Genomic DNA, 26,330 nt, shown 5'->3' with positions numbered 1-26,330 from the left:
GTGGCGGAGGCACGGGCAGATAAAACGCTCGCGCGTGCGTTTGTCCAATCTGCAAAGAACCACGGGCACCGATGTGTTGTCTTGAACTTCTTTTGCACCGCACGTAGCCAACCCTGCTAATCGGAAGTGCGAGGGAAAAGGCGACGATTTAAACACAAAAAAAATCAGTTCTAAAGAAGGGAGTTTTTCAATGTAGATTTTAAAGTGCATAGCTTCCCAGTGGCTTCCAAATATCGGGAGGAAGAGCGTTCCAGACGGCCGCAGCCCGTTGTATTTTTACGTAGCTCTCAATAACGTATCACCTTAAACCCAAGCGCCAATGGATGAGTTGTACAACTTAGACCAGCACGTGTACAGCAACCCATATTGAGCGAAGTATAATGCTGTTCACCGTGAGTAATATTTACTATAAAGATCGATTAAGTTGATACGTTTTTTTACCCTTTTATCTGGAAACAAAACTGACACCTTTTTTACAAGGAGTCATCTTTGCATTGACCACAATACCTGCAGTCGGAATGCAAACAAAAAACATAACTCTGATAAAGTATGCACTGTCCTTGAAGTTGATTGGTCCACACCCGAGACAGCTTTCTTTAGAGCCGAGTCTCACATGGTGTTGGACCATAAGACGCCAAAAGGCACCTTTTGGCGTCATCTGGTCAATGCAAACATGACTTCTTGTAAAAAAAATGTGTCAGTTTTGTTGCCAGATAAAAGGGTAAAAAAACAATCATCATATTTTGCTACTGGCAAATGAAGTTCCAATGGTGATGTATTAAGTTGTTTAACATTATTCTAAAAGAACAGCTTCCTGCCTTCAAAATTACGTTCACCATTGGTGAATGCACCAGCATTGCTTACATTAAGTGCCAAGATACAAGTTTGTTTGCATACACTCAGTTGTGCAAATTTGCTTTTACTCAGCGTTTATAGGTAAATACAATGTCCATTCTCTTATTTAGCTGCTACGTGATATTACCCGTAATTATTACGCCAAACGTAAGGAAAGGGGATTGATTGTTCTATATTTAAAAACCCCCATCATATTCTATTCCCTGTATCCAAAGAAACCAAGATATTCAGACAATGCCAGAGCTGGTCTCAACCCCGCATACACAAATGCAGTCCACGTGTCACTCTCCACCACACGTGTTATCTTTCCCCTGCACACGTTCGGTTTGTTCAATGTGCAAACCAGACTGAAGAAACAAGTTGCAATACATTACAAGCACATTGTACGCATATTGAACTTATTTCGCACCAAACGTAGCCAACAGTGATACTCGGAGGTGCGGGATATTGATAAAATCCCAAAATGTGCGTTAAATAAGATATCATCTGTTGCATTAGCACAGGATTCTCCATCCCATGCTCTCCTTATCTATATATATAAAATCGTTCATGTCTGTGTGTCTGTGTGTGTGTGTGTGGACTGCACTTTCATTGGACGGCGGTTGCCCCTGGCAACGGCTAGCCACGCCTTCGCAGCTTTCATTGGACCTGGCAACGGCTAGCCACGCCTTCGCCAAGGGCTGCAGTTTCATTGGACGGCGGTTGCCCCTGCCAACGGCTAGCCACGCCTTCGCCACTTTCATAAGCTCCGTATTTAATTAAATATTAGCCATTACACAGTATTGTTGGAGCGCTAGGGGGGGGGGAAGGAACGCCACCCGTACCCTGCCTCTTCCAAGCCCACAATTTTAGGCGAGGCCGCAGGCTTTGCACGCTACTAGGCCTCGACACCCACCACGCCACTCTGAGGTAAATTCATCAAAGTTTTTCCTACTCTTCACTACACCCCCACCACAATGTGTGCTATTAATATTACTTTTAAACCCAACGCGCCAACAATCGATCACTTTAATGTTCACTGTACAAATACTCATTAAGCTGGGTGAGCGTACTGCCAGTCTATCATGTACACTGTAGCCTGCTTATTAAGCTCGGTGAGCGTACTGCCACTCTATCATGTACACTCTAGCCTGCTTATGAAGCTGAGTGCGTGTACTGGCAGTCTATAATGTGGACTCTTGCCTGCTTATTATAATCGATTCTTTATATGTTCTTTGTACAAACAGTCATTAAGCTTCGATTTAAAGCTTTCGTGACTGCAGGGATTCATCTTCTTGTTTCTTTCGGTAAAGTCACGTAGAAGGGAAGTAATAAAATAATAAAAATAAAACATAATAAAACAATTCTCACGACGTTTCGGCTACAACGCAAGCAGCCGTCTTCAGGTGAAGAATGAGACACTACCAAACTAGGAGCTTATATATAAGCTGCATTGGGGGTTGAAGAGCGCCTTAACAAAAAGAATGTGCATGTGAAGAGGGATTTAGCATATTCATGGAAAATGCGTAGGCGTTGGGCGGGGGGGTGTCAAAGTCATATTATGCCCATGCATTATGCAGGATCAGCAGCAACCAAGGGGGTGCAGGGATTAGCAGTAACAAAGGAAAGGAATGTTAATGATATGTAGCTGCAGTTACTCAACAACCACGTAGAAAACTAAAGTATAAACTACATAAAAAACTAAAGTATAAACTGCATCGCACCATCAGTATACTTACTATACTCTATAATAAGCTGAGTTACTAACAGCAAGTAATACATTACAATTTTACCTCGTAAAAATTCTATAATATGCTTCCATCTAAACCTTATTCTCTTACATCACACGAGCATATACCGTACTATATACTGCCATAGATAAACCCAACATTAAATTATATACTGTATTGCTGTAAACCAACCTATATCTTATACATTTAATATCACACTATGTATTATTCTACACACCCTAATGTGTATCGAAATGGTTTATTACGTCCTTCCAATGATTGCTGAGCCAGAATCCATCTTCTCGGTTAAAGTTGTCTCTGTGTTTGTATATGTGGATCGCCTCATGAACGAATCTCTCATGATAGCCAGATGGCTTGCAGAGAACCTCTGTCTTGGAGAAGTCAATATCATGTGAGCCCACTGAGTTGTAACAGTGATCTGCCACGGCTGAGGTGTTAGTCTGTAACCCTCAAAAACGCTAAGATGCCAGCTAGCAACATCAGCAAAGAGGAGCGTTTTGAATTAGCTCAATTAAAAAAGAGGGATGACATTGTCATCCTCTCAGCCGACAAAGGCAATGCCACTGTCATCATGGACAAAATAGAATACAACAACAAAATTCAAGAACTACTAAACGATGGCAGCTATACAAAAATAAAAAGAGACCCCACCAACAGCCTCGTCTCCAAAACCAACAACATCATTTCTGCTTCAACCGCATTAATTGATCAGACCAAACAGTTCTCGTTGAAACCTTCTGCAGCCAGACCACCAAGATTGTACGGCTTGCCAAAGATACATAAAGAAGATACACCTCTTCGTCCCATTGTCTCTACTATCAACTCCCCCACTTACAAACTGGCTCGTTTTTTGTCCGAAATCCTACGGCCTTTCACTGGAAAAACCACCTCTGCAGTACTAAACTCTACTGACCTGGTATCGACAATCAAGGGGATTGCCCTGTCCCCAGACGACCTGCTTGTCAGTTTTGATGTGGTTTCCTTGTTCACCAAGGTACCTGTGCCTGACACCATCGCAATCATTGAAGACTTGGTTCATCAAGGACTGAATGCTGGGGTACCCCCCCTGGTGAGACACTGCTTAACCAATACATACTTCACCTGGAATGGAACCTTCTACAAGCAAATTGAGGGCACCCCAATGGGCTCCCCCCTATCTCCGGTTGTAGCCAACATCTTCATGGAGAAATTTGAGACGGACGCCATCCAGACTGCCACTCTACGCCCGACCTTATGGAAGAGGTACGTAGACGACACTTTTGTCATCTGGCCACATGGCCGGCCTGCTCTAGACCAATTTCTCGACCACATCAATTCCATACACCCAGCCATCAGATTCACCATGGAAGTCGAAAATGATGGCAAGCTACCCTTTTTGGATGTCCTAATCAAAAGGAGACTTGATGGTTCAATGAGCCACTCTGTCTACAGGAAAGCCACCCACACGGATGCTTATCTAAAACCGGATTCCCACCACCATCCATCTCAGAAGAATTCCCTCATCAAGACTCTATATCATAGAGCCCAATGCATCTCCGACCATGAACACATTTCCAGTGAACTCAAACACGTACGCCAAGCTCTTAAGGCAAATGGTTACTCCGACTATACAATCCGCAAAGCCATCACTCCAACCATCAAGAAGGATCCTGTTGAGGAGCCTTTCAAGACCATCACCTTACCCTACATTGCTGGGGTCACAAAAAAGATCTCCAAAATCCTGATTAAACACAAGATCCAGGTCCGATTCAACACAGTACATAAAATCCGTGATCTGGTACCGTCTGTAAAAGATGTGGTTCCAGACATACAGTACCCTGGCGTCTACAAACTAAGTTGCCTCTGTGGTAGCAGTTACATTGGGGAAACCAAACGACATGTCTCGGACCGCATCCGTGAACATAAAGCTGACCTGAAACACGGTAGGACTAACACCTCAGCCGTGGCAGATCACTGTTACAACTCAGTGGGCTCACATGATATTGACTTCTCCAAGACAGAGGTTCTCTGCAAGCCATCTGGCTATCATGAGAGATTCGTTCATGAGGCGATCCACATATACAAACACAGAGACAACTTTAACCGAGAAGATGGATTCTGGCTCAGCAATCATTGGAAGGACGTAATAAACCATTTCGATACACATTAGGGTGTGTAGAATAATACATAGTGTGATATTAAATGTATAAGATATAGGTTGGTTTACAGCAATACAGTATATAATTTAATGTTGGGTTTATCTATGGCAGTATATAGTACGGTATATGCTCGTGTGATGTAAGAGAATAAGGTTTAGATGGAAGCATATTATAGAATTTTTACGAGGTAAAATTGTAATGTATTACTTGCTGTTAGTAACTCAGCTTATTATAGAGTATAGTAAGTATACTGATGGTGCGATGCAGTTTATACTTTAGTTTTTTATGTAGTTTATACTTTAGTTTTCTACGTGGTTGTTGAGTAACTGCAGCTACATATCATTAACATTCCTTTCCTTTGTTACTGCTAATCCCTGCACCCCCTTGGTTGCTGCTGATCCTGCATAATGCATGGGCATAATATGACTTTGACACCCCCCCGCCCAACGCCTACGCATTTTCCATGAATATGCTAAATCCCTCTTCACATGCACATTCTTTTTGTTAAGGCGCTCTTCAACCCCCAATGCAGCTTATATATAAGCTCCTAGTTTGGTAGTGTCTCATTCTTCACCTGAAGACGGCTGCTTGCGTTGTAGCCGAAACGTCGTGAGAATTGTTTTATTATGTTTTATTTTTATTATTTTATTACTTCCCTTCTACGTGACTTTACCGAAAGAAACAAGAAGATGAGTCATTAAGCTGCTTGAGCGACCCCAGTTCGATTCCAACTCACGCCCACCACCGCTGACGATTATTTGAAACGGACCTGGCCCTCCCCTAGGTCCACTCAGCCTCAAAAGCGTAACTGCTGTCGTGTGTGAACATCGTCACTGGGGAGACAAAGGCGGCGGGGCATCGTGGATCCAAGTCCCCGGCAAAGCCGGGTCATGTGTGTGTGTGTTTGTGTTTATGTGTATGTCTGTGTGTCTCTATGTATGTGTGTATGTATGTGTATGTATGTGTTTGTGTGTATGTGTGTGTGTATGTATGTGGCTTTTTTTTATGTCTTTATGTGTATGTCTGCGTGTCTCTATGTATGTGTGTATGTACGTGTGTGCATGTGTTTGTGTGTATGTATGTGTGTGTCTATGTATGTGTGTGTATGTGTTTCTGTGTATGTATGTGTGTGTATGTATGTGTGTTATGTGTCTGTCTGTGTCTGCATGTATGTGTGTGTGTATTGTGTATGTGTTTATGTGCATGTATGTGTGTGTTTGCGTGTATGTGTATGTCTGTGTGTATGTGTTTGTGTGTATGTGTGTGTATGTATGTGTGTGTATGTGTTTGTATGTGTTTGTGTGTTTACGCTCGCATTACACAAATGTGTTGCTGGTCTAAGGCGTTCCTCGCACAGCATTGCCGCTTTATTATTTCAGTCGTTTACTGCCTTACGCACCCTGAAAGTCGTGTGTGTCTGCAGCAAGCGCGTGTATGTGTACCTATGGACGCGCGCGCGTGTGTTGTGTAGGGGGAACGGTAGTGTAGTGCTTAGCGTGCTGTCTGTGTCTGTGTGTGTGTGTGTCTGTCTGTGTCTGTCTGTGTGTGTCTGCGTGTGTCTGTGTGTGTGTCTGTGTGTGTGCGTGTGTGGTGTGTGGGGAGCGGTAGTGTAGTGCTTAGCGTGCTGTCTGTGTGTGTGTGTGTCTGTCTGTGTCTGTCTGTGTGTGTCTGCGTGTGTCTGTGTGTGTGTCTGTGCGTGTGTGGTGTGTGAGGAGCGGTGGGTGTAGTGCTTAACGCTACGCTGCGCTACCAACCCGGCAAACCCAGTTCGATTCCCGCTCACGGCCACCACCGGTGACGATTATTTGAACCTCACCTAGGTCGACTCTGCCTCAAACGAGTAACTTAACTACTGTAGCGTATTAACATCGCCACTGGGGAGACAAAGGCGGCCGGCCGTGGTAGATACAAGTCCCGGGCGAAGCCGGGTAGTACAGCTAGTCATTGGTTAGAACCATGACGTTTCAATCTTTGATGTTTGATAGTCAGGATTACAGCACTGCCTTTATTAATAAAATGGAAAAACAGATACATCAGTTAAAATACATACGATTTCTGAATGTTGTAGACATTCAATTTGTGGAAAAGTAACAAGCAAACAAAACTCACATTTGGCATGGTTGTGTTTATTTTAACCAATTACTTTATATATGGATTTTTTGTATTCATCACAAATGCTTCAAATTATATTAGACTAGAAAACTCTGAAGCTCCGTATCAATATAATTCAGATATCAATTTACTCCTAAAAAAACAGATCATTATATTAAACAAAACAGAAAAGAACTGCACTTACATACAAACTTTATTGGCTCCAACAACTATAGATCACATTCCAACGGCCTCCTTTCATAAGCTGCTGCGTTTGACGCAAATACCAAAGGTCAATCGCCTTGTTATTTACACAGTGGCAGACCAAAACGTTACACAACCCACAAGGGGGTCAACACAAGGTCAAACCTTGCTGTATTAACATTTGGCATCGTACTAAACCTATATTGGCACCATCGCCAAATGGGATTAGCGCTGTGCCGCCCCCCACACTCCATGAAAATGCCACTGTACTATATCATCATTTACACCGTTATTACGCAAAGGCCAAGTATTGCCTTGAGCCGTTTAGCCCCAGGGAATGTTTCCCAGCTCGCGCATTGGGGGAGTCTCGCCACAGAGAAGCGTAAATTTACGAAGTTCAATCATCCTTCCGATCCAGAATGTTACACAAATTAATTAGAGTCGGTTTCAAACAGTGCCACTAACCAACCAAGGCAAGAACAGAAGTCAACAACGTTCAATCAACATGGTTTACGGGCGTAAAAGCACGCATTTACACACATATTAGCACGGTACTGTAGATAATAACACTATATATTTTGTGGGTGTGTTTATAGGGAAAAGGACTGCTGCAAAGAAAACGTTTACCTTTAGTTATAATCATATTTCTTTCCAACCCATTTTATATGACCTGCTACATGTATACTTGTTATGTATACACACACACACATTGTATACACTTCAACATACAGTATGACCTTATTGGCAATATACACAAAGCAGTGATCCTACAAAAATACAAAGTAGTCTATTAAAAATTTATACTAAAATCTGTGAAGCTTGAGGCACATCGAGTACAACATCATTTATGGCAGGAAAAAGGTACACACCAAGCTGATTATTTTTTTTACTTATTATAACCTTGTTTGTATATTAGCCAAGTGCTGGTAAGTTAATTACAATATAAATACCATCGACACACCCACTTCGCCGCTACATATTATGCCACAAAGTTTACAGGGCTGGCTAACATTATGGCTGCCAATATGACGCACACTTTTAGCGATGTGTGTATGGCCTTTAGCAAGTCTCTAAAAACCACGACAATTAAGATGAGCCAAGATAATGCAGATTTCTTTCTTTTTGTTACCAAAAAATACATGGTCCACCAAACCTCACAGTGTAAATATCATGAGAAATATACGACAAAGCTTTGAAATACATTTACAAAGACGCTGTAATTGCCGGACGAAAACAACCGACAGACACGCTTAAACTCCTTCATCTTAACAATTTTGATTGAACATACACGAACAATACCATTTTGCGATCGCAAAGCATGACATTCAGCACAGCCCACGCTATATGTTACGTTAAAGTGCTAACTTTAATGTGTTCTGGAACAGTCTTCATTGTGCTGAAAGGCAGTAATTTTTGTGTGCTATTCACAATTGCTAATCATTTCAAAAGCTAAGCTACAAACTTCGCCGTATCAACGAGCAGTCAACTACTCTGTTCGGGACTGTTCAATGAATCTCGCAACGGCGAGGAAGGAGGGGCCCCCCCTCTGCATATTTTAGATTGCACCTGCAACTTTACAACAGATTCATTCAAGGAATCACAGCAGTACACTTCGCTACTCAGGACGCAATCAACCTGGCATGACCGCCAACAAAATGTGTTGCTCTGCATCAACATCAGCCATACGAAGAACAAGCTCAATATAATTATGCGTCCTCTGATAAACTTGACATGTCGTAGAGGTCACAATTCACGATGTAACACTGGGAAAAATAACAGAGTTGCCCGTCTTATGAGTACAACTTAAAAACAAATCTAATATAGCTTAAAATAAGTGTATTCGCAAGGGGATCTAAGTCATTACAACCACAAACGCACAACTCGCAGCTTGTTGGGAAATCAGGAATAAAAAAAAATTTAAGATATGGAAATGGCTGTGTAGTCCCCCCGAGTGTGAAATTAGAATGTACAGCAGTACTGTAATGTATTTAATGGGCATCTGTTGAAAGCAATTAAGAGCTTATATAATCTTAACCACGTGACTATTTGATTAACATAGGTACTGTCTACGATAGTGCACAGTTGCTGCTTCAGTACTTTTCTCGGCAAAAAATTAATCCTGAAGAGAAAATATGATTTGGGTCAATGCCGAGAGATTCCGATACCCAGAGAATGAGGTCAACGTAATTTTCACTCGTGCATCGCTTCAAAAGTGGCATTTGACACTAACTAAACGTACGGAATGTGGTTTGGTAAACGTGAAAACACTAAATGGTAAAATTTTATTATCGATATGAATTGTTCCCTGCACGCAGTCAAATTGGAACAAGCAGCAATTCATTCCTTAAAATTATATTTCCTGAAATGGTAGGAATTTGACACGAATATTAAAAGAGAACATACCAAAATCAGGTGTGCCGAAGGGAAAAAAAACAGAGTTAAAGCGTACCCCAAAGGACATGTGCTTCGCTTGGGAAAACATTAATTAGGAGAGTCAATTGATGGCATGTAAAACAATGAGCCTAAAAGCACACTGAGACTGCATTGGAACCTCATTTGCCCGTAAAAAATATGATAATTGGTTTTTTACCCTTTTATCTGGCAACAAAACTGACACCTTTTTTGATCAGGAGTCATGTTTGCATAGACCACAATACCTGCAGTCATAATGCAAACAAAAAACACAACTCTGATAATGTGTGTAGGTATTGTGGTCTATGCAAACATGACTCCTCATAAAAAAGGTGTCAGTTTTGTTGCCATTCAGACGCTGTCGCCTCGACAGACCTGGTTTCACCTGAGGACGGCTGCTTGCGTTGTGGCCGAAACGTCGTGAGAATTATTTTTATTATGTTTTATTTTTATTATTTTATTACTTCCCTTCTATGTGACTTTACCGAAAGAACCAAGAAGGTAAAAAACCAATTATCACACTGAGACTATTAAACATAGCCACGAAAACTGTGAGATGTGGACAGAAACTAATTTTGCCAGAATGCAGCAACAATATATTGTGAAAGTCTGAAGCATTACAGAAGTCAGAACAAGCAGAAAACAGCAAATCAGGATACTCAAATGTGATGCTGTGTTACGAATACGCTCTCCGTGTGTGGGCTCATTCGGCATGGGCATGGGACACAGACTGTAAGAGAGCAATTCTAAAAAGGCAGTGGTAGAGGCAGCCATACATTGACCTAAATCTGTCAGTGTGGGAATGAGAAACCCAGCTTTGTAACATTTTAAGATGAGGAACGCACCGCAAGTTAACAGGAGTAACAATCTGGTGGCCATCAAGGGGTGGTTTAATACCCCATGGGTTGCTAGGAAAAAAAAAAACCTTTCCATGGTGTTTTTGTAGATGCGGTTGCCCCAGGGAGAATTTTTCTCATGTGCCCATGGATTCATGAGGGAATGAAGGTCAATGAGTTACGCCCTTTCGTTTATTGGACCTCACAGAAAAACCACCAAGATTAACTCCCAGCTATATTTTTACGGTCTCTTACCATATACTTTATTATCATTAATCACATGTCAAATCTTGTTATCCGTTGCTGGTTGAAGACTTATCTTTAAAGAAACACAAGCAGAATTTGGTCTCATTATGGAGTTCAGTTTAAAAACCAAAAAATTCCATTGGTCATTTTCAAACATTACACTTTTTCGTATTTGGTGACAAAACCACATCATGGGCAAATGTGAAACTGAAAAGAGCTGCTCTAGAAAAATGAATTACGTAACTTTCAACCTTGCTGCAAATGATGCTTGCTTGCTTGCTTAATACAGTACCTTGCCTAGATCACATAACCACAGTGTAGATCTCAGTTATCGCATGTTTTTGGTTTTGGCTGGTAATCTTGGTTGGCTACTGCACTGGACATGTTAACTAAACAAATGTCTCCCCTCTTAAGTTTAGATTGAAATTGCAACTGGATGTTCAACTACATATCCATTTACACACAAAATAAATTGCGCTAAGAATGCTGATAAATGCTTTTTTGAGAATTGCATTTGATATTTTATTCATGATTTAACCGGATACTGCACACATTAAATGCTCCTTAGCCACCGTGGCTTCCGAAAAGCCATTTCATATTTTTGCTTTCAACGTGACGGCAAAAACATGAAACACTCTGCCCTACTTAAACTTAAAATCAGTAACTTTTAAATGTTTTTGTTCCTTCCCATCCGCCTACTTAAGGGGCCCACAAGCACACTAAGAAGGGCAGGGGTTTGTGTGGACAAGACAGTTTTACACCTCTGGGATCATAAACGTTGAAGGTTTCTAATGCACACAGGTCCATGTGGGAACATATGCATGATCATGACCAAACACAAACATATCTTCTTAGAATGAACTGCAAACAAACAGCGATAAAAGTTTCACAAATGCGACGCAAGCCATTCGTCTGAAATCAACATGACAGTCGAGTTGATAATCAATGTGTATATATATTTTTTGAAATAGATCAACGTGAAATAAGCAAGCTGCACTTTGCAGTTCTTCCGTACAATTGCCCATTCTATAAGCTACGTGGGAAAACAATAAAAAAAAGACTTTACAAGTGTTTCTTTAAATGACTCATCTCCGAAGGTTTCCATTTGAAATTCACTTCGTGCAACCCAGGGGTCGGCAACCAAAATAACAAGAAGAGCCATTTCTTTCCAATTCGGTACAAAATTCAGTATTTCAAGAGCCGCAATGCATCTGAGTACATACTGTACATACGTACATATCGTCAAGAAGCAGCCCGTAAAGAGCCGCATGCGGCTCCGGAGCCGTAGGTTGCCGACCCCTGGTGTAACCATTTCCGCACTGCACAAATTGCCAAGCATCAAGTTTACTCTTGTTATAGTACGGCAATTAAACCGTCGTACTTAATTTTCCATGGGTTGACCGCACACGATTATAATTTAAGTGAGGCATGTAATATTATGTTCGTGACGTACGCTCATCGTCTCCTTAGGCTGATGCATCTCCTGAGAAATGTCTGTAATCACCGCTCTTTGGGGCATTTTCCTACCGTTTGACACCTTGGCTTTCCCGCTATTCAAATTAAATTGCATGATGAACTCAGCCTCAGTTATGTATGGACATAAACTTTGACAGCGGCTTGAGGTAGGGACTGGGTTTGGATCCATCACCTTTGCATGACATAATTCACAACCAATCAAACGCGCATACTGAAAACCCAAGGACACTACAAAGTAATTTGCAATAATCCACCCATTGCTTTAACATTCTGCTTTGATGTTAAGTGTTGCTAATTGTGCAAGCAAAAGCCTACACTTTCAGCTCAACACACCTACATCAACATCCCCAATGAAGCTTTGGCCAATGTGCCAATGCTCCTCTACACTTTGTACAATCCATGTACGTATTACAGTTAAAAGAGATCAAGGAAGTAAATAAAGTCATTCTGTTACCAACTAAAATATATGGCCCGCAATGTACGTCTTGAAGGGATTGAATCTGGTCACTTACCGTGCTGCTTGAGGGGGGGGGGGCTGTGAGTTGGTATTCTATGATATTTGTTCAATGGCCCAGCTCAGGAGGAGGGGGGGGGGTCACGTTGGGAGTCGACGGTGTGCAATGTGGGTGACTGCACAGGGAAGTTGAGTCTCCCTGGCTTGATTCAGTCCCAGGCTCAGGATAGGCCCTTTGGAGTGTCTGCAGAGTCCACACTGATGAAATGTCCAAAGTTGAGTGGTGTACGAAGTGATGGGAAGTTAACAAAACAAAAAACAGGCCTTTCTATGCTTTCTGTTAGAAGCTGCAAGGCAGGAGGAAACGTTTCAAATAAAAGGAAAGAATAGATTTCCATTTTAATCAAGTATATTAAAATAAAATCGCAATAAAAATGTCTGACACTATTTGGGGCCGCTAAAAAACCCCCACTTAAGTTACCCGCTGACGCGATATTCATTGGCTGCTTAAGCTTAGCTGCTTCTTGCAAAATAAGGTTAAAGCACAAAGCACAGGTTTGGATCGTATTGCAATGTTCACAGCTAAACTTTGCTGGTTCCACCCACTGACCCAATCCACTCAGTGGTTACAAAACATAGCACGGACGTGGGAACGCTGCTGAAGGGGGGTGTGGGTGGGGGTGGGGCAAGCGTTCACTGCTTGCTCGGCATCCTGCCCTCGCGGTCTTGGAGAGAGCCGCCGGTGCCCTGACGGGACAGGGCCGCCTCCGAGCACGAGCCCGAACCGGAGCCCGAGCCCGAGCCGGAGCCCGTGCCGTGCCGGGAGCGTCGGGAGCCGGTTCCCATGCTCACGCCTGTGCCAGCCGGCTGGTCGAGGCCGAACGACAGCGCCCCGAGGTGGATCTGCCGCAGGTTCTCCAGCGCCTCCGCCTTGGCCTTGCGCAGGAGGTCAGCCTGGCCCTGGGTTTTCCCGCGAAACAGGATGAGTTCAGGTGTGCGACGACTTTTACACAAATACATGCGACCCGAGTCGATGAGCAATTATGCGGCAATCGTGGTCTTCGACGGAGAAATGAAATATCGTGGTCGCGAATTGGCATCGGAACACGTAACGTGCAAATGCATCTGGCGAGTTAAATACTTGTGCACTGTATAAACTTTCAGTATTTTTTATGCGAGTTTTATTCCATGACCTACATACAGTGGCATAAACATGTCAGTAAAATGATATGCCCAAGGTCTGTGGGGTGCCCTTTGTGATGGCTGTCTTGTAATACTGGTCTAACCTTGTACAATTTTCCTCTCAGACATCCAAATAAATGATGGAAAATTCTAAAGTTTCTTCATAAATTAAGTAGAAATATGACGTTAAAAGGAATTATTTTTTTACAAATGAAACTGATCGTTGATGTTGCATCAATAGTGCCTCCGATTGTTGTACAGTTGGCCACGTAGGGTGCGAAAGAAGTTCAACGTACATAGATACATACTTGCCACACAACCCTATGAGCATGTATGTAGTTGGAAACAGCTTGAGGATGCCTTCATCCAGCAGTAGATCATCATGGCTGACAATGATGATGTCTATGATAATGGAATCTGCATTAATCAATAAATGGTTAGGCGAAATGTATGCATGCAAAACTTCTTTAATAAGCATTTGGAAGAACGTCAATGGACACGACCATGGATATCTTCACAGCACACACGCTAAGCTGTGAAGGTTACGATTCAAGCTTCCACCCCCCCACCCCTCTCCAGTTTGAAACAATAATGGTTTTAGCAGCACACCAAGCTGGCATGACAACCCACTCGGGTCAGTTTCTTTGACGTCGTACGAGCTTCAGCGATTTCCACGAATCGGCCATCGGTAATGGGCCTCGACATGCCGGTGACTCGGTAAACTCCCGAGGGATTTGGATGACCTTCCTCCACGAGTCTGCCGATTGTTCAGTTCAGTTAATTTATTAGGTATCGCCCTGTGAGCCATTCGCTCTTGAATCGGGTGCAACCGCAACAAACAAAAACATGAGCAAGAAACATCTTAAAGTGACTACACGCAACAGAAAAAATCCAGGAAAAAACAGCAACGTCTTTCAGAAAAAGCACCGAATATCAATGATGTGTGCAAACATCCCAGTGGGATACAAGTCAAACAACAACAACCATAAGACAATTTAGATTAAAGTTATCAGTCTAACTCTGTACTACAACAAACAAATATGGCTAAACCAAAACTTTTCGAAATCACCAAAATAAAGCTATAAAAATAATGTAACAGTGATCATAGGAACTGTGATTCAAATTTAACAATAAAAGATATACATATCATGTACGACCAAACTTTGCAGCCATAGAGCTGGCAGCATGAGTCACTCCATAACAGCAAGAGTATAAGTAGGAGTATAAAACATTTTCAATGCACCTTTAAAGATTAGCACACTATAATCAAAACTCAAGGTCATACTTTGCTGCGGTCATCCGGAGCGATACATTTGATTTGAGGCCACTGAATAGCAGAGACAGCGAGGGGTGTACAACTCCTCGAGAGCAGTTTTGAATGAAGATCTCACAGGGAGTGATCTAAATTGCAGTTTATTGGCGATCGCATTCCAAACCCTGGGGGCATCAATAGCAAGGGCCCTTCATCCAGTATTTGTACGGCAATAAGGAATGTGAAGCTGGTAAATGAGCGAAGACCTTAGGTAACATTTGTTCTTCGAAACAGTGAGGAGATCCAGCAGGTAGTCTGCGGATTTTTTTGTAAGTACATCATGAATAAATAAGATCTGATGCACAAGCCGTCGATCATTAAGTGATCTTAAGTTTGACCCAATGTAGAGATCGCAGTGGTGAGTCCTATATGGGCAGTTCAATGCAAATCTTAAAGCCGAGTGATAAATTGAGTCAAGCTTCTTCAGTACAGTACTCGGGGCTAATTTATATACGATGTCACAGTAATCAAGTAGAGGCAGTATGGTAGCTTTGATCAATTCCAAACAGAACTTAGGGGGGAAGCAGTGCTTGTGTCGATACAGAAAACCAATTTTTATTTTGTCTTTTTACCAATATAACCAATGTGATCTTGAAAATTCAGTTTTGAATCAAGGATGACCCCAAGATTGGCAGAAATCTCAAGGAGTTATGCTCAACATGCTCCATCGACAGGATCCGTGCTGCCTGTGAGATTTACCCATCGGCTCCTGAGAGAACTGAACTATAAACATTTTTAAATTTTACCAGGTAAGGCACACTGAAATATACGGCTCTTTTTCAGAAGCGAACTGGCCACGAACGATAGCTCAACGAAGTGGCTCATGTGGAAATTCATAGCAGCCTAATATTCTAAATGCATTTTTTTCTAAAGGTGGAGGGAAAAACCGGAGGACCCAGAGAAAAATCCCTTCAACCACAGAGAGAGCCACGCAAACTCCAAATATACAGGCGTCAGGGTCGGGATCTAAGCCCAACGACCTCCTGTACACCAGGCGAAATAGTTAACATCTCGCGACCGTGGCGCACCTTTGGCCACTGTTCGTTTCAGATGTATCACCTGGCAACTCGCCCTGCTGCTAGCTCTCACGTCTTGCCAGGAGGACAGGGGGGGAGGGGATTAAAGCGCAACTCCTATGTATACTTTTGCAGGGGGCTACAAAACGGAATCTATCTTGCGACCCACATACACCTTCGAATGGCTTTCAAAGTCAAAATATAGTTCTACACTCAGCCTGTTGGTGTTTAAATACCACGCGAAGGAGAGAGAGCCGTTCAAAACACCCCCGTCGAGTTGTGTTTGTTTCGATATGGAGGGGGTGGAAGCCTGGAGTTCACGACCTCCGCAGCGACTTCACGTTGTGCTCTCCCGCACTTCCTCTCCAAGCGCATTGTCTCCGTAAAAATAACCTCCGAGGAGTTTCTGCTGAAGATATTCTATTTAAAGTGTAAAGACGATTACAACTAGGTGGTGTATTTTTGTTTGTACCAGGTAAGGCCCACACTGTTATATAACTCTTTTTCAGAAAGCGACCCGGTCACAAACGATAGCTCAACGAAGTGGCTTAGCAATGTGGAAATTTATAACACCAAAATACTCTCCACACATAAATGTGGAGGTAAAAACCAGAGGATCCAGAGATAAATCCACGTGACTGCGGGGAGAACATGCAAACTCCAAATATATAGGCGTCAGGCTCGGGATCAAACCTATTACCTCCTGCATACCAGGCGAGGGAGTTAACATCTTGCCACCGTGGCGTGCAACCTGGCACTGCCTTGCAACTCCTCCACCCGAGCAGCTGCGAACCGCACCCTGCGGCGCTTTCCGAATGTTTGGTGGTAGACAAAACAGCGTACCAGCTGTGATTTCGTGCAGACAGAAACTGTGCAGAGCGAGGCTCAGGCGTGTCTTATATAACCGGGAGGAGGTGGCTATGCACGCCTGTAGTCCACCACTGTGGAGGCGAGCGTGGCCGAATACTGTGCGCGCCTTACTACGCTGAAATTATTCTTACAGACATAGATGCCTCCATTTCCCCAATGAAGCAAATCCCACTGTTTTTCGTGCAGTGTCCTGAAATGCGGTTGCATTTAGACGCTTTACAGACGGAGATGTTACGTAATGACTCCGCACTTTAATAAATTCCATATCTAAAGTAGTCCAACGTAAACTAAAACATCATCGGGTATGCAACCACATTGTAATATATGATGTTACATTAACTGCGAAGGATCACTTCCTCCTCCCTTGTGGGTGCACATTGACATCACACCCCCGATTTAAAGCCAAAAGACTCGGATATTTTCACAATCACGGCTACTGCCCGTTGATGCTGGTTGTAACCATCAATGAAACTTTGCACCTAAATGTTAAATGTTGTGACATTGCCCTCCAACACAACTGGGGTGCCGAAGCAGTAATAAATTGGCACGTTTGTTTATGTGACAACTTTATTAATTGGCTGTTTCGGGTGGAGGAAGATTTACAACACACCTTTTTACTTGTGCGATCTGGAATCATAAATTCTAGTTACAAAACCACAGTCGAACTAAGTTCTAGATTTAGCATTGCCACTAAATGTGACTGTGGCTCCATAAAAAACAATGTCGCATGTTGTTCATGGACTGTCCACTGACGAAGCACAGTGGAGGTCTACGAGAACTACACATGCCCACCAAGGGTGTTACTGCATGGCGTGGCGATTACGCACGCGATGAAAATGTGCGTAATTCACGCACCTCCGATGAGCAAGGTTGGCTACGTACAGTGCGAAAGGTGGTCTACATATGTACAATGAATACCACTACATGTAGGATGCCTCAATGGCCACTACAACCAATGGAATCTGCTCACCATGTGTGCCTAGCTCATGACTTGACATTACAAATGTTCGAAATCCCTTCCCTGGGAAACACCCTCGCTGGATTAATCAGCTCAGGGATTCCATTGATTCTACTTCATGGCTGCCACCCACTCGTCTCTTTATCTAAACACTAGCTGACAGACTGTCTCTCTCCCTCTCTGCGAAGCAGCCTGGTGGCGTTAATGATAATAAATTGGTTGCCGTGCGCTGGAGGAAAGGAAGGAAACTAAATCTTGGAACGGGCCGGCAATGCTGTCAGATGACAATTTACTGTCGGCAAACCCTGTACACCTTAACCGGCACATTACCCGAAAAAGACACAACAAAGCTGCACACACACACAGTGTTACGTGTACGACAGAGGTCTACCCTGGACTTGCGCGTTCCCTGCCTGCAGTCGCAACAGTCAACGCCTAGGTGCTGCTGTTCACTGCCTTTGCGTGGGAGTGCTTTATACCTTGAGCACAGTGATGTTCCAAGCGAAGCTCTCCAACGCCTTGCTCAGCTTACGGCCCTTGAGGCCATCCTTGGCTCCCGCATTAGGAAGGTCTTCGTGCAGCTCCAGACCTGCTCAAGCACAGAGGCGCACGCACACACACACCCGATACAACTGCGCGCACAGACAAGTTCACGCAAACTCAACGCGGCACACATGAGAATACACGAGTTTGCACGCCAAGAGTTCTCGCAAAACCGGTTTGCTCGTGTGTGTGTGTTTTATATTCCGCCAAAGAACTTTGTGGTGGCTCTCGACTCTTGACAAATTGAGAAAAGAATTGCATTCGTATTACTATCTAAATTGGTGCATTCATTAAATCCAAAAACTATTTTATACACAATTGGTGAAAAAAATTCACATTCAGAAATAATATCGCAATGAAAGAAAGATAGATATATATGTCACCCAGAACGTTTCGGGCAATGGACCTTCTTCAGAACACAAATAGAGGGGCCAGAGATAGAGTTAATAAGGGTTGGAGAGATGGCACGTTACTTAAAATCATGCTTTTGATGACCATTATTTAAAAATAGGCATATGAATAGTTACCTAATAGTAGCTATTGACTAGATATATCTTAAGGCAGTGTTCTTGAGAGCATTGCGTTTTTTCTGACTGTGCGCCAATGTCAACACAGCTTTATAAAAATTTTGTCCTTTTGGAACTACGAAGATCTATACAAAGTGCCTCTATTACAACTCGCATGCAGTGGGTGGGGGCAGGTAGCGGTGGTGGTGTGCCACCTTCACGTGACAATCACCTGTGGGCTAGTGGGTGCAGTGTGTGCGTGTGACAAATCAAGTCTCGATAACAAATCCAGCATATATCACCGCGACAAGATGCCACCACTTGCAGTGACCAAGATGCAAGTCTATACAAGAATAAATATTTGCAGATTTGCAGTTCACACATGTTGAAACAAAGGTATGCTTGAATGGGATAGACTGGTTCCAGTGGTCCGCGCACTGTGCTATTAACCCTGTTGACCTGGGTTTGATTCCCAGCTGTGATTAACATTGGTAGCGAGAAATATATGAACCAGTCATTGGCTCCCACTGCATAAACCTCACTGACCAGGGTAGTGAAATATAATCAAGCAATTGGCTGTGTCGGGCGGTGGCGGGTTTAATATATTTACGTGATCTAACAAAAAAAACGTTTATGTATAATCAAGAAACTCCTATTAACAACATAGCATGGAGAGGCTCTCATTCATTAGTGGATTAACAAAGGGCTGTTAACTCAGAATTACTCACTATTAAGAGGAGTTTCGTCATCCTGCGGTGAGTAAAAAGCTTGTAAACAATCCCACTGCTTTACAACAAAATTTAATTTCAAATTTATTTCAGACGTTGTCTTCCCGAAAGAACCTGTTCTTCACCTGAGGACGGCTGCTTGCGTTGTGGCCGAAACGTCGTGAGAATGATTTAATTATGTTTTATTTTTATTATTTTATTATTTCCCTTCTACGTGACTTTACCGAAAGAACCAAGAAGATGAAGAACAGAATTAAAGTACAGAGATATTTCGCGAGTGTTCTCTTACTGACAGCGAGCCAACGAGTGCCAAATAAAAAAAATAAAACAGCATTGACTACACCAATGGCACATTTACTAGGTCCAAGATGAGCATTTCAAATTTTACTGGGGCTTAATTTTGTCCAACGGAGTATTTGTCTGTGGGTAATGGCATAACAGTTTCTTCGATGCTATTCTGACGCAAAAAAAAGTCACCCAAGGGGGGTATAAAGATGACTCTTGCGAGGCATACCGGCATGGCTTTGAGCAATATTTTTTATCATTGTTAATTATTTTCATAACGAATTAATTTAGTTTGCAACAGCTTCAAGATGCCTTTATTCAGCAGTAAATCGATCATGACTGACGATGATGATGATGATGACGATAATGGAATGTGCATTAATCAATAAACATATCGGCAAAATGTACGTGTGTGTGTTGAGCTTCTTCCGCACCATACGTAGCCAACCGTGCTAATCGGAGGTGCAGGGGAAGGACAACAAACTAAACACAACAAGCAGAAATAATAGTGATTGCATGGGCATTTGGAAACTCGTTTGGGAAAATTACTTTCAGAGCCCGTTGTGCAAGGGCCAATGAAAGTAGAGAGCGTCGAATTATGTTATTGACAGCCAACATGAATGCACGACAGCTCAGTGGATAAATGGGAGGCATTTCACTCCCGCATTTGGCAGCTCTAGCCAAAGCAGTTATGGCTTGTGTGGCCAAGTATCCCTCTCCATGAGAATGAACGAATGTGTCGTTTATGGTGATTGTCTATTGTGGTCACTTTTAAAGCAACAAATCTACCGAGATGTTTCTCATCAATAATATAGATTCGCACGCAAGCTTATATCATTCCATGACAATGGGAAACAAACAACAAACATTGTCGCGTATACCAAGAGTGCAATTTGCACTGTTCCGGCTTGCAGTCTGCAGAGCGATTGTATACAAGAATGTATCGTTAATTAGAGAGTCCTCACTTTCGCATAATTGCGGCATTATATAATCTTGGCAAGCTATACGAAAGACTACTCTTGTGTAAAAATATTTTTTGACATCGCTTTGTTCTACTTGAGAGCAATCAAAATTTTCTGGACATGCAAAATCTGCAGCACTATATTTGGTAAACGTGAATGGTCCAAAACACTCACTAACTTCTACAGTCTCCGGGGTCTTATTTTTGACGTGAGCCATGTATAGCACACATTCCTGCCATTATTCATCTTATTTAAGCCAAGCAACAGCCCACTGAGACACGGAGCCTCTTCTGCCAGGGACACCAGGACCCTGCAGCCAATGCAACCCTTCTGAGCCATGGAATCGGAGATATAACCTCTCACCTTCATCTTCACCACGCAATAAATGATGTGAATTAATTTCAAATCAGGTTATAATTGTTTGCTTTGCAAACAGCACTTTTGTGCTTTGCAAACAACCCTTCTAAGCCATGGAATCAGACATCCATTCTCTCACCTTCATCACGCTGGAAATTACGTACAAATGTTCCGAATTAGGTTAGAATTGTTTGCATAGCAAACAACATTTTTAAAAACAACTTAAAAGCAGCTGCTTCTAAATGTAAAGCTAACAATTTGGAGTAATTACTGCGACATACCTCTCTGGTTTAATGTCGGTGCAACAATGGCTAGTAAACTAGGTGAGTTTTGGGTCGATTCCAATCGACCCAAAAAATGTCCACAAACGGCATCGCAAAAAAACTCTCCGGGGCTGGGCACCTGCTGCCCCTGGTTGGCACAACAAGAGTCATCAGATCACATCAGTGTGAAGGGCCTCGCATGGAATGTTTTTTCTTGCTGCGCGAGTGGCAAGGGTTGAGAGTGCCGCAATCAGTCGCCCACGCGAGCTCACGCACCTGGGTTCACGCGCATTGGGAACGGCGTGTGCTCTACGCAGCTGCGAGAAAAAAATGCACGCATTGAAAAGCTTCCCCCGAACATGTTCATTGTTACAGTATGGTAAGACCGTAATTATAATATATATGCTCAAAATGTCCCCCCCAATATATTGCTATAAAAAAGATTTTAAAAGAATAATCATTGCGATGCTATGTAAATAAAAACAATTTGCTAAACCTTGGCCACAATATCTGGACTTGTGTTCATATAACAATGCATAGATTTCTGTTTATATCATTGTGGTTATGGTTGTACTTTATGAATCCCTAATCGCTGCCAATACATACAATGAAACAAGAAAATAGTAAAAAAGTAAAAATAGAGCAATGTAGTGCAATACACTGTTAGACATTATTGTAAAATAATCTATAAAAAGTCCATCCCATGTGTTAGTCAATTTTTAAATATTTTAGGCAGGAAATGGCAAGAAATGGCAGGAAATGACTTTTCAAATTTAGATTTTTTTTTCTGGGGGGGGGGGGGGGGGACCCCCAGACCCCCTGGAAGATTTGGTCCCCCCCAATGTTGACTCCATGGCTACGGCCTTGCAGTATGGTAAAGTGACCAATGCACAGTAGGAAAAACAGCTTTCGGCCTTTACAGTAAAGTGCAACTAAACAATTGGGGGGAGAGGGGGGGGGCAGATGTCATTCGCGGGGTGCCATCGCTTCGCATTACAGTTGTGCAAAACGTAGCCAAGCCACGGAAATAGCGATGGGAAAAAATTGTAGATAGCACACCTATAAAAAAAACATCTCAATGCATGCAAATTCTAAACTTGCGACATCAAAAAATAGGTTCACAAATAAACAACCTTGCCAGGCCGAGTGATAAACTGTGCCCCTGAGGAGCCATGAGCAGCATTGCAGGCTTCACTCGGACGTCACCGTTCACGGCCAAGTGAAAGGATGAGTGGTGCCGGCATGAAATGCCAGCTAGGCTTACTGTTTCTATATCCGCGTACAAAGGCAAATATCCCCCGTATAGCCTTAACAGAATGTTGGGACAAATGCTGTAAGCTAGTGGCACTTATGAAGGCCGGACACGGCACACGAGCGGGAGGGTGGCCAGCACCACGCCCGGCTGCCTTTGTCTTCCCAGTCCCAATGATTGCACATCACACCATGTACACATTTGATGCTGAGTAAACCTTGGGGAGGCCCAGGACCGGTAAAGATAATCGTCACGAGCCACGAGTGGAAATCAAACTCGGGTTGCCAGGCTCATAGTAGTGCAGCGCGCTGACCACTGCGTCAACGTTCTCTCACATCTCCACGCGCGCGCGCGTACACACACGTACACACACAAACGTGTTGTCCTAACAATACGTGCCAGACAACAGTGGGTATCATTTTGAGCCGATATTGATCTTGGGGAGTCACCTGTCCACCACCTCAAGCCTCTTCAGAGCAAGAAGCCAGGGGATGGCGTTTCCTGTACGCACGCCTCTCAGTGACCCGGCTCTATTTATTCAGAGGGCAATCTCTTTGTCGGAGACGATCGACGGACAATTTCTCACCTGCCTTCTGGCAGTGGATGATTTTGTTGTACAGGGACTCGGAACTTTCAATCAGGTTCTTCATCTCGTTCACCATCTGCGGCGGAAGAAAACATCATCAGGGGAATCACCGAGGCGACCGTGTGCATCCAAACACTCGGGAGCATATATTAACTATTACAACCAGGCAGAAACCCTCATTTAGTGCGTCCGTCAATCGCGCAGGATGTCATTCAACACCTTCCCATGGCCATTTATTCGCTCAGAATTTCATGAGAAAAATCCACCGGCTGAGTTTCAGGTCGACTGATGTTTAAAAAGCAATGAGCTGCAATCTCATGCAATGCATTAAACATGCAAAATGCTTATCTTTATGTATGAATCATTCATTCGACTCTAAAATGTTGAGGTCTCTTCAGACAAATCAAATTTTGTACTAATGCCTTGGGAAAAGGTGTTTTTTACATCCACGAAAAAATATCAAACAGTGTGATGTAGTGATATTTGTGAATAAATTGTGCAGGTAAAAATGAATCGCCTTTATAATTATGTTCTTGTTTTATTGGCTGCTTATTTCAAGTCATGAGAAAATTGGCTCAAATAAAGTGATATAATTAAATAAGACAATGCATAACAAAGGTTTCCTTGTATGCGCGTGTGTGTACGCGCGTTTGCAGGCAAACATGGTACGACTTATTATTCATTATGGTCACTATAGTAAGACACTCAAATGCCCTCCCACTGGGCCATTTCCAAAAATAGCCAAGCATAGCACACGGGTACAGACACATCACGACAACAACCCCATCTCTGCTCGGAATTCAATCAAAAGCCCCTGAATAGGTTAACTGCCGCTTGCAGAATGCTATTTTTATTACTTTCACCTGGTCTCGTACGTTAAAAATGAAAATAATACCAAACACGTACGCACAGAACATAGCAAGATATTTTTAAGCATGCTAACGAACCACATTATTGGGCATTACATCCAACGTAGGTAGAGAGACAGTGTAGCTACCAACCACCACAATTGCACGCAAACGCCTGACACGAATTCATATCGAGTATGAGCAGTAACCACACGAGTCACTTCCCTGGTTGTTCTTTGGGTAGACCGACACTTGCCACATGATTGCAAAACTTCCCCCTCCTAATGGCTCAGGGCCACCAAGAGAGAGATAAGCACATCCCATATCAACTGACCGGGAGACACTGACTTTAGATTTATTTTTACTTCCTTTATACATCGGTGCAACCGACAGGGGTAACAGATCCCCCAACTGAAGGAGGGCCCATAAAGTCGACGTAAGGCTCCAGCAAGCGACAGCACCGTGGGTTGCATCAATGGCTTGACACTCTGTTCCCTAGGATGCCAGAAGAGAAAGGTTTTTGGTAGACTTCTGGAGATACTTTTAATGACCCTCGGAGGCATCGCCAACACCCATCGTTCAGCCAATGAAATGGCAGGGTTTAATCGTAGCAGAACAAATGGCATTGACAGCAGGATATAGATAACACACCATCAACACATGTTTTGTAAAATACCTAAATTCATCAGGGTGCTGGGAATGGTAAATACTGCACTACAGTACATATGTAGTGTCTTCTAAAATTACTCACACCAACATGTTGTAACAAGTCACCTGCTTACACTTTATTCACCTATTCTTGCACCAGTTGTAGGCACTCCTATAACTATCGATACGGTCACTTCCCCCCACTCTTATCTACATTCCACCTCGCTTATCCTGCACTCAGCAGCTCTGCTCTCAGCGACTCCGCGCACACAGCGTCTCTGCACACAGCGTCTCCGCACACAGAGACTCCGCACACAGCGTCTCCGCACACAGCGTCTCCGCACACAGCGTCTCCGCACACAGCGTCTCCGCACACAGCGTCTCACACACAGCGTCTCACACACAGCGTCTCACACACAGCGTCTCACACACAGCGTCTCACACACAACGTCTCCGCACACACAGACTCCGCACACAGCGTCTCACACACAGCGTCTCACACACAGCGTCTCCGCACTCAGCACCTCCGCACACAGCGACTCCGCACACAGCATCTCCACGCACACAGCGACTCCGCAAACAGCGTCTCTACATCTCCACCGCTGCCCTCACCTACGCTCCCTCAGACCCGCTCACCCGTCTGTTCCGGGCGGGAGGATCAGCCAACACCCGCCCGGCGACGGCGTGAGGGTTGAGGTCCCGTTGACGGCTGGAGCGGCAGCGCATCAGATGACCTCGGTTAACTGTGCGCACCGCGCATTTCACTCCTCTACACATTCACTGCATTCTAGACGTATTGTTTTAAGGGTCAATGACAGAGACTGGTGGCTGTGAGCAAACCCTAGAGCTGGAACACACATGCTCTGCATTGCATCAGCACCGAGGACAATGACAGTCGCCATCCGCCACTAAGTGGTGGCGACAATCACCACGGCGCCTGTGCCAGTCTAGGTGCACTTTGAGGCCACGTGAAGTGTCAAAGGGCTCGCTAACAGGGGGTCACGGGACAGACTCAGGTGCCATGGGTTGCCTGTCTAAGATGACTGGCAGATGCACCAGCTGTGCCCATCCTACTGTGCCAAATTGCTGCGTTTTAGTCACCTAGCACTCCGCTCGTTGTTGTGAGCATCGCTCCTCTGCTCTACATTCCTGTTGGAGGGCGACTGTTTCCAACTGAACAGTAGCGTCCTACACTGCAGCACAGGCAGTGTTGGTGGTTTGACCTCAAATCTGACATCTGCTACTCCCAAAATTTTATTCCAGCCGTTTGTGAATTTCCCAGCTGCACGGATGAATTATGACCAACTAACTGGCCTATGATGGATTTTGGGATTTAACATAATAATGAGCTCATAAATATGCTTTGTCCGTTGCATTACCTAACAGCCCACATCTTTGAATGCTCAAATTAGATTTTCTATTTTTTGTGGCCTTATGCATCAAAATCCTGCACAATGGGATACCATTACAAGGCAGATCAGACAAGATTGTAATCGTCAGCACTAAAAAAAACCTCGTGCTCCTCTAAACAAGCTAAAGTACAAACAGCTGGGACGTGCGAGCAATCTTACC

General features: G+C 43.5%; 1 protein-coding gene across 1 annotated transcript in view; it reads right to left on the bottom strand.

The window, feature by feature from the left end:
• Positions 1-6,708: 6,708 nt before the first annotated feature.
• The window catches only part of LOC133346150 (inactive phospholipase C-like protein 2), an 87,532-nt gene continuing 67,910 nt past the window's right edge, over positions 6,709-26,330 (bottom strand). Inside the window, exons 4-6 of the mRNA XM_061557599.1 lie at positions 23,263-23,338; positions 18,260-18,369; positions 6,709-13,402 (exon numbers count right to left, since the gene is read on the bottom strand). Coding sequence (XP_061413583.1) covers positions 13,136-13,402; positions 18,260-18,369; positions 23,263-23,338 — 453 coding nt within the window. The 3' untranslated portion in view covers positions 6,709-13,135. The remainder of the gene's footprint in view (positions 13,403-18,259; positions 18,370-23,262; positions 23,339-26,330) is intronic.

Source organism: Lethenteron reissneri, chromosome 23 (assembly GCF_015708825.2).
Source record: "Lethenteron reissneri isolate LAM-NWPU_2019-01 chromosome 23, ASM1570882v1, whole genome shotgun sequence".
In the NCBI taxonomy this organism is placed as follows: Eukaryota; Metazoa; Chordata; class Hyperoartia; order Petromyzontiformes; family Petromyzontidae; genus Lethenteron; species Lethenteron reissneri.
Note: the sequence above shows the minus strand (reverse complement) of the source record. Positions and strands in the feature narration are given on the sequence as shown.